The 14565-nt window shown below is 29.4% G+C and overlaps 1 protein-coding gene across 1 annotated transcript in view; it reads left to right on the forward strand.

Annotated features, from left to right (window-relative positions):
* LOC107453344 (phospholipid-transporting ATPase ABCA3) overlaps window positions 1–14348 on the forward strand; it is a 39372-nt gene extending 25024 nt beyond the window's left edge. The window contains exons 13-21 of the mRNA XM_043045623.2: window positions 750–829; window positions 2108–2974; window positions 4223–4348; window positions 7250–7495; window positions 9071–9591; window positions 11068–11255; window positions 11326–11499; window positions 12280–12502; window positions 14168–14348. Coding sequence (XP_042901557.1) covers window positions 750–829; window positions 2108–2974; window positions 4223–4348; window positions 7250–7495; window positions 9071–9591; window positions 11068–11255; window positions 11326–11499; window positions 12280–12502; window positions 14168–14335 — 2593 coding nt within the window. The 3' untranslated portion in view covers window positions 14336–14348. The remainder of the gene's footprint in view (window positions 1–749; window positions 830–2107; window positions 2975–4222; window positions 4349–7249; window positions 7496–9070; window positions 9592–11067; window positions 11256–11325; window positions 11500–12279; window positions 12503–14167) is intronic.
* Window positions 14349–14565: the final 217 nt, after the last annotated feature.

The following is a 14565-nucleotide window of genomic DNA, read 5'->3' on the forward strand; positions in this document are numbered from 1 at the left end:
TTGAAATTATAAATTAGTGAAATAAAAATCATATCATTTATCATTATAAATTTTCCCAAAAAGGCATAAAATGGAGAAATAATAATAATAATAAAAGATAAAATAAAAGTTAATTTTTTGGTTTGGTTGTAATAATACCAATTAGCATAATAAATAATACCTGTAAGGTATTACTTATTATACTAAGGTTGCAATAATACCTGTAAAAAATTTAGGATCAAATTACTATAAAAAGTACCGGCACTCAGGCTGCCGTTATTTTTTACCATAAAATCCATTTTTACCGGAATGTGTTATGGATCAAAACTGTGTACCATAATTTTTACAGTAATAATTACAGTAAAATTACTCTAATTAAATAAATATTATTCTAAGCAATTGTGGTATTATATTTTACGTTAAATTGCATTTTATTGTAAAATGTATTTTAAGGTTAAATATATTTTACGGATGATGTACTCAAAGTGCTGGTACTTTACGAATCATAATTACGAAAATTAGCTAAGAATATCAAAATCTGTTGAAACTTAAAGGTGTTTTTAACAGTCGTCTTTACCTTTTCCTGTTTTTCCTCTTCCCTGTCCCAGAAAGATAATAAAATTTTATATTCAGTTTATTATAAAAATTTGATACATAAACTTTTTGTTTTGTTTTAGAATGATAATTTAATTTTTGATAAATCATTAAGAAATTTCTGAATTTCAGAAATGCATCGAATTGAATATTGACTTTTTTATTTTATTTCTTAGAGTTTCTAATCTTTCTGATGTTAAATACATGAAAAAAGGTGAACGACAGCTGCGAAATGGAGTATCTCAAGAATATGATGGTAAATAAACATGATATGTTTAAGGAACAATGGTATTAAAATATCACAACAATATGTTTCCTAAAACACGGACCACGCTAAGCATTCGCCAGCTTGCCAAATGCGATTAAGTCGTAAATTTGGCGAATAAAATTGAGTTTTGGCAAGAGTATTGGCGAATGATTTTAGTATAAAGTGCCAATTACAAGAATTATTTCGAACTTTCTTTTTTATTATAAAAAGTATCAATTCTTAATTGGAAACCGTTTTAATCTCTCTTCAGTCTTTATGTTTTTAAAAATTTCAGTATAGATGTTAAGATTTATATTAGGCTACATCTAAAATCAGGCATTATGAAGTTCTCTTATTTAATTATTCTTTTTTTTTAAATTTTCTTTTTTTTTTTTTTTTNAAAATTTTTTTTTTTTTTTTTTTTTTTGTTACTTTGACGTTAAGTTAAGCGCGAGATTTTTTCCCCTTAACAACGGGTAACTAATTATCTTTTAAAGAAAAAATTTTAAAAACATTTAAAATTGAAATAATTTTTGAATAAATAGGAATTTAAAGGGAAAAAAGCGCGCGTTCAAGTTATAATTTAAAATGATCCTATTAGCACTTCAAATTTCAACTAGTTACATTTCAGCAAACGTAGATCGACTGCTTTTTTTTCTTACCACAAGTTAAATAGTTAATAGTTGAATCGTTTTTTTTTTTTTTTTTTTTTTTTTTTTTTTTTTTTTTTTTTTTTNATCGTTTTTTTTTTTTTTTTTTTTTTTTAAATTCCAGGGAACTTCTTGAAAATTTTTTAACACACCTTACCTTCGTAATTTCAAGTTTCGAGTTTTTTGCTCTGTAAAACAAAATTAACAGATAGATAATGCTTTTGCCAAATCTATAGGATTATTACAGCTGCCCGCATTATTACAGTGTCTATACTACCCACCTTTTCCCTTATATATAGCAGCTAATATAATAATCATACAAATGAATTTAAGGAAGAGAGTATGCTTTCGACTATATCAGCCTTTCTCCATCAAAAAGCAAATCTGAGCAAATCAACTGTTTAATGTGGACCATTCATCGATGTTGGCGAGTTCATATCACGTCCGGGTCACCATTACGGAATATCTATTTGATTATCCATATTAGATCATCCAAAGATTAAATCAAATGAGCATTCTGTGGTAGTTAATTATTAGATTATTAGTGGTAGTTAAGTCCCAAATTAAATAATATAAATTTCTAATAAATTGCATAGTTAAAAAGTATATCCTACAGCAAAATATTTTATCTTTTCAGATGTTTATGGAGATACCAAAAGCTTGAAGAAACAATTCCTGTGTTATCAGCTCTTCGCTTTTCTTGCAAAACGTTTTCACTACACCAAACGACACTGGATCATTTTGATAACTCAATTCGCATTACCAGTGCTACTAGTTTGCGTGTGTTTTATACTTATAAAAAACAGTCAGAATCAATTCCGGCAAAACTACGAACCTTTGACCTTAGACATACGTAGTGTTTACGGTAACAGTGAAGGTATCATTCATTCAACTTCAACTAAGAATTTAAGCAGTCAGTTAGAATATTTTTTTAAAGAAAATAAAATAAAGGCTATTGAAGTAGTTGATAATCCCATAAGTTACGTACTTGATTATGGAAAAAAATCTCTTTCTCGTTATTTGACCATGTTGATGGTAGGAGCTAGTGTGCGAAATTATACAGATGGAAAAGTCAAATTAACAGCGTGGTACAACAATGAGCCATACCATGCTCTTCCAATGTCATTGCTTCTAGCTCACACAGCAATTCTTAGGCATGTTAGTTCTTCACAGGCAACCATAAGTCTTACTAATTCACCTTTACCAAAATTTGAAGTTGCGGAACGCTACCATGGACCAGGAAGAGTTGAAGGGATTTTTGCTAGTGTCTTTATACCATTAGCTTTAGGATTCATGTCTGCAACTGCCGTATTAATTCCCATTCACGAGAGAACTAGCAAAGCAAAACTGTTGCAGCTCATGACTGGTGCACCCCATGTTCTGTATTGGACTTCAATGCTGCTATGGGATTTCGCATTGTATTTCATTGTGTCGGTGACCCTGATCATTCCTTTTGCTGCTTTTTACGAATATATATTCTTTTCGGTAAACTCCAATGCGATTGGTAAGTATTTGTTATAATTTTTTTTTATTCATTACTACATATTTGCTTTAATGACCAAAAAGGTATAGCTTGAAAATTTTGCCAATTAGCTATAAATATAATACTATAAAAAAATTGTATAACTTCTGTCTACTCTGCTCTATATTAAATTATAACGATAACAAATTATGAATAAATTTGTCTTTACGCAGTTTGTCTGTGAAAACGGAACAATTCAATAAAACAAATGCTTTGTCTATCAGATTAACTCCATGTTTAATATAAAAATATTTTTATCGTTTAATATGATCTTTTTAAGTATTTTGTAATCGATTCGAACTAATTTTATTAAACTTATATACGAGGGCCAGGTGGTTAGTTTTAGCTTCTTTTAAACTTTCTCATACCATTCGTCCACTTGCAAAAATATATCCTCCCATGGGAATAATATTGAAACGTTTTGCATTCAAAATTAAGGTGTCATTTTTATTGTTAAAAATTAGCTAATGATAATAGGTATTAAATATAAAATAAGAGATAAGGTATGGCTCGTTCTCATACCATCCGTTCACTTGCAAAAATATACTTTCCCATAAGAATATTGGAACTTTTGCAGTCAAAATTAAATTAATGCTATTTTTAATTGTCAAAAAGCTTCTGATAATAGGTATAACGTAAAATAATAGATAAGATATGACTTGCAGCTAACGAAATCAAAAGAATTTGCTTAAGAATATGACATAGATTTTTAACTTATTATTTATTCATCAGAAAAACTTCACGCAGTGGACTGATATTTAAGACATGGTTCCCAGCAGATCACCGAAGTCAAGCATCACTGGCTGCGGTCAGTGTGCGCGTGGGTGACCTCTTGGATTAGTCTGTGTAGCGATGGAGGGTGTGCCTCGTTAAATTGTTCTACCGTAAAGTGCTCGACTTCACGTGCTGGTCGTCGGGCTACCGAAGTGAGGATGCCATCCCCACTGCAGAGGATCAAAATTGTGATGGCATGTCTTCGGATCATCCCTAGGAATGTTTCCCAGATCGTCGCCAATAGCCCATTGTGCAGCTCTAGTGCGACGTAAATGAACTATAACAACATCATCAGAAAACGCTTCTTCATACCAAGAATTGCAATCTCTCTAAATGGGAGGAAAGATAAAAATATATCTCAAGATTTAAGCGCGATTTAAATATGAAATGACCGATAATATACTGCCTCTCGATACCAACAACCACGATTTCATATGTCTTCCTTATTGTTTTTAGGCACTGTTTTATTAGTACTTGCTCTTTATGGATTTTCTTCGATACCTTTAAGTTATTTGTTATCATTTATGATTCAAAAAGGAAACACTGGATTTGCTGTTGTCATTGCTCTAACCTGCGTCATGGGTAAGATTCTTTACACTCAAAACTAATCTTTAAATTATACTCAATTAGATCTTTTCTTTTGAGTTTCTTAAATAACTAAAATGACTTATGGTATTTACATGTTATAGTTTAAAATACATAGGAGGATTGATCAACCCTTATTTTACATACTTTAACATTCATTTAGCAGAGCACTAAATTGCAGCATGGTATCAGGTAGAATTCCATGTTGTTTCTATCTACCAACCATTTGTGAGCAAAAACACGCAAAAAAATACAAGTGATATTATTTTTATACACCTAGTTGCAAGTTCTTCTCCAATATCTCCAATGGTGCTTACGACTACAAAATCTAGATACAAATTTAAAATATATATGTATATTAAGAAAGGTAACGTTATGTCCCAAACTGAAACTCCAAAATTATTTCACGATTTCAATGCCTGATGCAAAAGAAAGAATTTTATCAAAGTATTTTAAGCTAAGGCCTAATTGAAATGAAATAAAAATTTAAAATACGGTTCTAGAATAGGCTGTTTTTACAACAATTATGACTATTTCCTACTATAGAAAGTATTAGCTGATTCATCAAAACTTGAGAGATTGTAAACAATTTGTGCCTGAAAAAAACATGTTTTGCTGTCGTTTAATTTTTTACGCTACTTGCCTTGTTTAACGGATGACTACCAATTAAAACAATTCAGATTTTTTCTTCAGTGAAAAATTTTCTCTTCTTCCACTTTAGTCAATCTGATTTGTTTAGTTGATTTTTTAGCTGTTATGATTGTACAAAAGGGGAACGTCACCATTTCATTAGATGAATGATTCAGCATCTTTTCTTTCTATCTGCTTTCCACTTAATCATTTCCATCAAATTTTTTGACGCGTGTCATCCTTTACACGATTCGTATGAGACTTTCGTTACTCCCCTTTTATTTTTTTTACAAACTAATATAATTGTATTGGGAACAAAAACAAACACATTAATACAAAGAATATATATTCGGCGTCAAGAGGAAAATCCTGTCCTGGCGACAAAGAAAAGTAATACAATAAATTTAAATTAGAAATTTTAAAAAAAGGGGGGGGAGGATATTACAATCATAAATTATTTTGCTCGTCATAAGACATCATATATTGTTGAACACTGTAATAATAGAAAAAAATGCATGAAACTATATAAAAAAATAACAAAGGTAACATAAGAAATTCATTTGGATTGGCACAAGACTGGTATAAAAAATCAAATGCTTCCTTTAAAGTGAAAAATAGAGATCTAAATCGTCAATGTTCATCACAAATTGAAATAAAGCACGCTTAAAAGAAGAATATATTTTGATGTTTTGCAACTGAAATGGTAATTTATTATATAATTTAGGTGCTAAGTAAAAAAACTGTTTTCGTGAAATTTCTTTTGTAAAGAAGGGAATCTCATACATTTCAGTTGGTCTCCTTTCAGACACATTAGTTTTTAATTTGCATATTAATTTATTGTTGTGTAAATAGAGTAAAATACGAAAAAATACATTATGGCGAAATGGTAATAGGTCAATTCTTGTATATATATTGGTAGTAGTTATATTTGAATTATTTATATTTAGAGAATTAATAATCTTGAAGCATTTATTCTGAACTGAGATTGAAGGAAGTAAATTAGCTTTATATTCACCGCCATATATTATCGCACCATAATTAATTAAATTTATCCTATCAAAAAAAATTTCCAGCTTTTATATTTATTTTTGCATTTTATAATGATGTAACGTTTTCTTTCCCAATATCCCTTCTGGTAGTGTCCGAATAAAGCTTTATATTTCTTTTTTTTTACCGTTGTTGCTATAAAAGTAGATTATCTTAATTTCGGTAAGATTTTATAATTTTGATTCTGATCTTATGAATTATCCCTACACTTCACATCGCGGTTGGTACTAATTATGCTTTTGCAATTAAGACAAATTCATCAGTTTATTAACAAACTCTGCACTATTATACTCCTTTATTTTTATTAACACACTTGTGAGAACGGAGTCTTGCAATTAAAATTTTGCACCTACCGGTTGCTAGAGAGCAATCAAATCCTTACAAAAATTCCATACCTGATGGCAATACAAGTTTAAATTGTTTCCTGACTACTACAAGCAGAATTTATCTTCCTTAAATCACCAAATAGGATTTATCATCAATCTAAATTGCGAGAATCTAGAATACTCAAATATCAACTGGAGCTCTGCGCTGGATGACAATAAGTTTCATTTTTTGACCACAAGAAGCAAAATTTATTGTCATCTTATTGCCATTCCCATTTCCATCACTTTCCAATTAACTGGAGTTTGAATTTCAACTGAAGCTAAATGCTAGGTTGCTTATAAATTATACTTTATCGCCATTTTATAATCAGTCGAAATTTCATCCAATTTTTGATTTTAACGAAATGATACACGGAAAACTAAGAAGAAGAGAGTAATAAAATAAAATAAAAATTTTAAAAACTATGTTTTTAAAGTCGATTCAGACGACGAAAATCCTTTTATTTTTGTCAGACCTAAAACGAAAGAGTAAGGAGTATTACTTTAGCAATAAACCTACATCCCACCGATAAGTTCCCTCACGTCATTCGAAAATATCTCCTCTCAATTTAAAAATGCAGCTTTTTTAATATATATGTATATAGATTTTATTATTTTCTTCATTGTTTTTTCTCACTTATAAGAAAGAAACATTGCTTCTTTAAATTACGATTAAATATTTTTTTTTAAACTTCGCCAACTACTTTCGTGAATACACCAATTAAAAAATATCAAGCTGCACAGAGTGGTAGCAAATACAATAAAATAATAGTGGTCTTTTTTTATTTGAGAATTGTTTTTTTTTTCTTATATAAACTACTTCCCTACATCAATAATAAAAGTATTTAATTTCTAGGTATCGCTGTGTCTACGACATTGATAAACATATATGGTTTTCTGTTTGGGCGAACAAAGGATGTCATCAATACGTTAGTGTGGATTTTCAGAATTTTTCCCTATTATTCAGTTGCGTCAGGATTCAACAACTTGTTTCGCATTGCTTTTCAAAATGCATACTGTGAAGGAATATCAGCGGAGAACCTCGAATACAATTGCAAACCCGATATGGCTAAAAATAATACGTTGTATAAATGTTGCACGGGTAAGTACATCCCAGCATAATATAAATTGATTAAAAACTTAATATTTTAATGCATTTTAATTTCTAAACACTTATCGCTTTATTCGATACTTACAAAAAATTCAAAACTTGAAAACGTCAAAAAAGAATTTTAAACTTTAAAACACTTTTACCCGCAGTAAATTTTAAATTCTTTGTCAATGCATTAAGTTCACTGTCGAATTAAAAGAGAACTTGAAAAACAAAGAAGTTATTACATTGCTTAGACCGAAATCAACAGCCTTAAATGTTCTAAGCCTATTTTTTTCTATTAAACTTTATTTTTAAAGCTTTTTTACTTATAATCCTTATCAAATTTTTATGGTGATGAATACATGGGTCTATCACTTATTTATTATTTTCAGCAAATGCAGTATCGAATCTTGTAGGCTGGAGTTTCATAGTTACACTATTACTAGATTCATATCTTTCATCTGATTTTAAAAATGGTCGATTGCAATCAATACTGGAATCATATTATAGAATTTCTAAATTATGAATTGAGGGGTTAGCCACTATACCTCTTTTGCATTAAAAGATTAAGTAGCGTGTTCACTGCTTTTTTGCTTTTCCAGATTATTGAAATCTTACTTTAAAATTATTTTAATAAAGAAATCTCGATCTCAATTATAGATTTTAAAAGAAAATGTTGGTAAAAGGGAATTTCAGCAGAACTATAAAATTGTTCTATTTATTGATCTCAAACTATTAGTTGCTCAATGCTCCATTAATATAATTACACAGGAAACTTTTACAAGTTTTTGGTCTAAATAAAGCAATTCTAAAACTAAAAATAGTATGTTAAATGTAAAAACGGAAAAAAAAAGAACTTTAATTGAAATTAAAAGATAACTTGAAAATGCACGATGAAATTAAAATGCAAATGTAATTAGAAGAGTACTTGAAAAACAGAGAAGTTATTAAACTGTACAGACCAAAATCAACAGCCTTAAATGTTACAAACCTATTATTTTTTATTCAATTTTATTTTTAAAACTTTTTACTTATAATTCTTATCAAATTCTTTTGGTGATTAATTCATGGGTCAATTTTAAAGATGAAATTTACCTTTATGATACAAATCATACCTTTATAATACGAATTATACTCCTGGATCAAGCATTGGGAGAAACTAGCTTTCGTAGAGGACTTTATGACAGAGCGAACCCGAATCTTGCGTTACATGGAGAGGAATACCACGAAAACCTCACACGACGGTTAGCCCAACAGCAAAGGAACCCTAACCCATGTTCCGTCGACCATTGGGGATATTTTAATTCTGCACAGTGGTTGGTAAGAGTCGGGTCAGAATTCATATCAACCAGCCATCGCTGGGTTTCGAACCAAGTCACCTCTTGTGAGGAGATCGCTCTATTCCCTGAGTCACTTCTTCCTTTTCTTAATTAATATGGTCTTCAAAAATAGGTCTTACTTTTCTTTTAATTGCTTACCTGTTTTTTTTTCCCCTACGAAGCCAGAAATCAATTTTCTAATTCTAAATTCTGGTGTATTTTTTTTAGTATAATTCCCTCTTCAAACTTTTCATAACAATTACAGATTATTGTGGTGAGAATGAGTGCCTGAAGAAACTTTCATTTGTTACCTGGGACAGACTGGCTTGTGGACGAGATGTCATGTTTTTATTCTTAGATGGCATTATATATTTCACGATTTTGATAATGATAGAGACAAGTTTTTTCCAAGCTGTCTATCGAAAACTGAAGCAAAATTTCAAGAACTTTACACAAAATAATCGGATCTTTGGCGAAATTATTCAATCGAGTGTCATTGAAGACAGTGAAGTCATCGCTGAGGAACTTCGCATAAGACACTTGGAGGATTCTAACAGTGGTGTGGGAAGAGAAGCATTGGTGATTACGGAACTTTCAAAAATATTTAAGAATTTTTTTGCAGTCGATCATTTAAGTTTGGGAATTCATAAAGAAGAATGCTTTGGACTTCTAGGAGTTAATGGCGCTGGAAAAACAACAACATTTAGAATGCTAACCGGCGATTGCCATCCAACAGATGGAAATGCATTTACTGCACATCATTCCTTAATACCAAATACTAAAAAAGTAAGTACTTTTGATTTGTTCATTTTACATTTCTATCGCTGATATACACAGAAAGGACAGGTTTATGTTCAATAAAGCCCTAACAAAAATGTATCAAATTTGAACGTAATGTTTTAAAAAAATAGTTATTAACTTAACTCTCTCAAAAACGGTGGTACTATCTTTTATGAAACATTAAAAACAATATTTTACCAATATTTAAAAAAAAAAATTTAAAAAATTGTGGTCATAGATGTCTTCACTCTTCACCCTAAATTATAAGCTTATAAATATTTTCAATTCTTTCTACTTTGTTCGGTCGATTTACCTAACTATTCACCCCTTCAATAATTTGCTCAACTTCTTCTCTTTGAAATAGACTAAGATTCTTTCACAGTAACTCTTTCTCTCTCTCTGAAGCTAAAAATCGTAAATATGCTTTTAAAATGAAAACAAAACAAACTTAAAAACACCAAATATAAAATAAATACGTGAATAAACCTAAAATCATCTCGCATACACATACATCTCGCATATGAAGAAAATTTTAAATGACGATTGCAAAAGTCAAAATTTTCCCTCTCTACATTAATATGGGTTCATTAACATATAACCGACAATTATAGAGAAACAAGATTTAATAAACACTATTTAAAACAATAAAGATTTCTGCCATTTCGAATATCCAATTCATCTGCTGCTTAAATCTGAAGTTGTCAAACTTAAATTGCTACGAAGTATCGTCAAACCAACACACAATATACAAAAATGTAATTATATGTATTTATGAATTAATGAAAACTTCAATTAATTTTTTTTGAATACCATTCATTTTTTAACAAATAAGTATCTTCATTAACTCTTATATCTTTATTTAAGGATTAAATAAGAGCAGTTTCAAACCATAATAAACTAGTAAATGAATAAACTATAATTTGTATCCATACTTTGACCATAAATTGTAAATGAATTAGCATAACTTCAAATGCTAAATCTTAACAACAGTTTAGATGCGTTGCTCGAGTAGTTAAACTTGGTCACTTCAATCCAAGTTGTTACAATTTTTGACAAGGAAATAATTAAGTATGATACTTTATTGGAAAAAAAACTTCTAACTCAATAGCAGAGTTAAACGACTCTTTTATTAATGCTATAAATATTAAAATACTATTTTTAAAAAATACTAAAATTACTATGCAAAATAAAAATGCTATAAAACTGTCTCAACATTTTTGCATTCAATATGTTTCAAAAACTTGTAATTTTAGTTTCCTAATTACATATCATGGAGCCACATGCTAAATGTGACTCCTTGTTGTTGGCAATAAGTTATTGATAATTGATGTATGATTAATTTATTGTATATCGAAAATATACTTCATTAACTTTACTATAATCCCTATTTTTATTTATAAATTTTCATATTTTTAGACAGTAATTAAAAAAAATCGCAACACAAAAATTACTGCCATTATAATTTTCGTTCTTTTATTTCAGTTTCGATCTTATTTAGGGTATTGTCCTCAGTTTGATGCTTTAATTGATCGTCTGACAGGCCGTGAAACTCTCACACTATTTGCAAGATTGAGAGGTCTCTATGGATCAGAACTCAACGATAGAGTCGAGATGCTGATAAAAATGACCGACTTGTCGGCACATGCTGATAAGCAAACACAATTTTATAGGCAAGTTATATTACTGCGAAGCAATGCTAAAAGTCAGCGAACAAGTACAATACATCCCTTTCTATTTCAGTGGCGGAAATAAAAGGAAACTTTCAGTTGGAATAGCATTAATTGGATCACCACCTATAATATTATTGGATGAACCAACTGCTGGTGTAGATCCAGTTTCACGAAGAAAAATCTGGAATATTCTCGCTCAAGCTCGGTACTTTACGAAAGCAGCCATTATTCTAACCACACACAGGTTTGTTATCCTTCATTTAGAAAATAAGTTTTCAATTAAAATTTACTTTCCTAAAACTTTCCACTTGTGCAACCCAGTTGGCATAGTAGTGAGCATCTTAGTCTTCCACAGTTTGAGCCAAAGAATAATTAGAACATAACTTGGCTCAGAGGATATATAGAAGATGGCTTGGCCCAGACGATATATAAGACATGGCTAGGGTTAGATATAGTTATGATTTTTAGTTTTCTGGAGATTCGTTCGAATTGTACTTTATTTATCGCATTTTAGTGGTTCAGGTTCCCCTTTAATTTCGTACACAACAGTCTTAGAGCTGGAAAATAATTTAGAAGCTTAATATAGAGATCAGGTATTACCTATTATTTATAACTTTCATATTAATTGTGCTAGTGTATAGCCCTCATAAGGTAGTTTTTTTTTTCTTTTTTTAATCGTCACTGAAAGTAAATCCCAAAAACGTTGCCTGAAGCACTATTAAGATTTTAAAAAATAGTCAGATCAATCTATGACAAATCATTTCAAATAAAACACAGCAATTTTAAACCAGGAATTATATTCTGGAAATGTGTTACATAGATGTAGTCTAATATTTTATTCAAAAAACAAGACTTAATGCATCTGAATTTTTTTTAAAATATTGAATCTTTTAGCTGGCTATTGATTTAATCTCCAGCTATTAAAATGATGGTTTAGCAAACTAGAAATAAATTTTAATATCAAGCTGTTTTTCGAAAATTCATACAAGTTTTAAACTAATAATTTTTTTAAAAATATTTTTAGCATGGAAGAATGTGAAGCATTATGTAGCAGATTAGCAATCATGGTCAATGGTCGATTCAGATGCTTGGGTTCAATTCAACAACTGAAATCCAAATATGGTCAAGGTTATACACTTGTCATCAAGATAGCAAAAGAGACAGTGGAAGATCAACAAAGTATTTTCGACATCAAAACATTCATAGAAAATAAATTACCAAGTGCTGACTTAAAAGATGATCATCAAGTTAGTAGCTCATTCAATGGCGTAACTTATAAAATAAATTCTGCAAACATTAGCTAATATTCTAATATTATATTATAAACACTATTTGTAGGCAAATACATTAAAAAAATACCTGTGATTATTTATTTAATATAAAGTAAAATTCAAAATCATGCAAATCCTAAAAAAAAGCTTCATGAAAAAAAAAATCTAGGCCATTATCAAAATATAGAATTTGAATAATAAAAATAATTATTTCTTCTCCGTAATTATTAAATAATTTTTAATGCTCTTCACTAGCAGGAAAAGAGAAAGGCCAAAACAATGATGGTTCGCTTTGGAGGAATCAGAGTTTAGTGTNCTAGGCCATTATCAAAATATATAATTTGAATAATAAAAATAATTATTTCTTCTCCGTAATTATTAAATAATTTTTAATGCTCCTCACTAGTAGGAAAAGAGAAAGGCGAAAACAATGATGGTTCGCTTTGGAGGAATCAGAGTTTAGTGTGATTGGGGGGGGGGAGAGAGAACTTTCATTCCAGGTCAAAGAGATGTCCCAGTTGAATCTTCAGTAAAGGCCTTGGCACACACTGGGCTCACATGCCAAATATTATTATGCTGATAGAATGTTAACCTTTTCCAGTGCAGTAAATTTTGGTCGAAAGTTTTAGATAGGCAGTATATTCGCAACTGCGACTGTAGATAATGGATTCAAAGTAAAGAGATATACTTAAACTTTATATTGTTTAAAGAATGGTGGTTGCTAAAAAAAAGTGGACATTTAGAAGCAAACAGTAAAACATTTTTGTGGTTTACAATATACACTCCACAAGACAGTGTTAATGATGAATCGCAACAAAATGAGAAGAAAAAAAAAACTTTTTGACATTTAAAAATGAGGCTATTAATTTAAAATTTTATATAATAGAGTAAAAACTATTGTTTGAAGTATTTGAAAATTTTTAAAAGGTAAGGCAAGATTTTTAAAGTGTGTTCCTAAGGGCATAATTCAGTAATCAACATGTAAGACTTTAGAAACAATGGGATTTATTTTAATTTCAAAACCTGTTCTCAGGTATGATTAGCAAGTGGTTGATGTCCAGTGTATCAAAATAATTCTTTTAAATATATTATTCAATGACGCAATGTATAAAAAAATACAAGGAAAAAAACATTTACCCGAATTATCTGAATACTTAAAGTAATAAACTAAAGCAAACTAATCATATTATTTTGTAACAAAAAATAAAGAGTACAATGAGAAATACACTTCAACAGTAGACTAAGTATAGAAATTTTTAAGCTACTACTTTATACCTTCAAATATTCTACAGTAAAATTCCATTTAAATAACTCTTAACAGGATATTATTTTTTTAATTAAAATGAATTAAATTAATGTAAATATACTGAAAATAAATGACATGTGATAATTATTTTCAGTATCTTGATTATAAAAATAAATGATTTACTAAAAATAAATAACTCATAAGAAAAAAAGGAAAGTGTAAATCTGTAAATATACCACTTGACCTCTGTGCTTTTGGAATTTTTTTTATCTTCTCTGAGACATGATATATAAAAAAAAAGAGTGGGTATTGATGCAAGGTAAAAAAAAAAGCATTAATTGCTGTTTAATATGCCAAATAAATGGTAATGAAATTGATTATTCATTTTCTTCTAGGGCATGCTTCAATACCATGTTACTGATCCAAGTGTAAGACTAAGCCAACTTTTTAAACTCATGGAAAAAATGAAAAGACAATTTAAGCTAGAAGATTATTTAGTTAGTGATACATCTTTGGAACAGATTTTCTTAACTTTTGCAAGATCCCAGAGAGCAGCTGAATAAAATAAGATTTTAATATTTGTGAGATTATTTCATATAAACAAACACCAGTAAAAAAATAGAATTTTTATCATTTGTAACACTTCACTTTAATACACCTAAACATTGCAATAACTCTTCAAAGAAAGAAAAAGCTGTGTTATTTTGCTTGTACATGAAGTAACCACACATTTCTGTCGAAAATTTATCAACAAGTTTTTCTTTAAATAGCAACATAGGAAAACCATCTGTCA

The sequence above is a fragment of the Parasteatoda tepidariorum genome, chromosome 2, assembly GCF_043381705.1.
Source record: "Parasteatoda tepidariorum isolate YZ-2023 chromosome 2, CAS_Ptep_4.0, whole genome shotgun sequence".
Classification (NCBI taxonomy): Eukaryota; Metazoa; Arthropoda; class Arachnida; order Araneae; family Theridiidae; genus Parasteatoda; species Parasteatoda tepidariorum.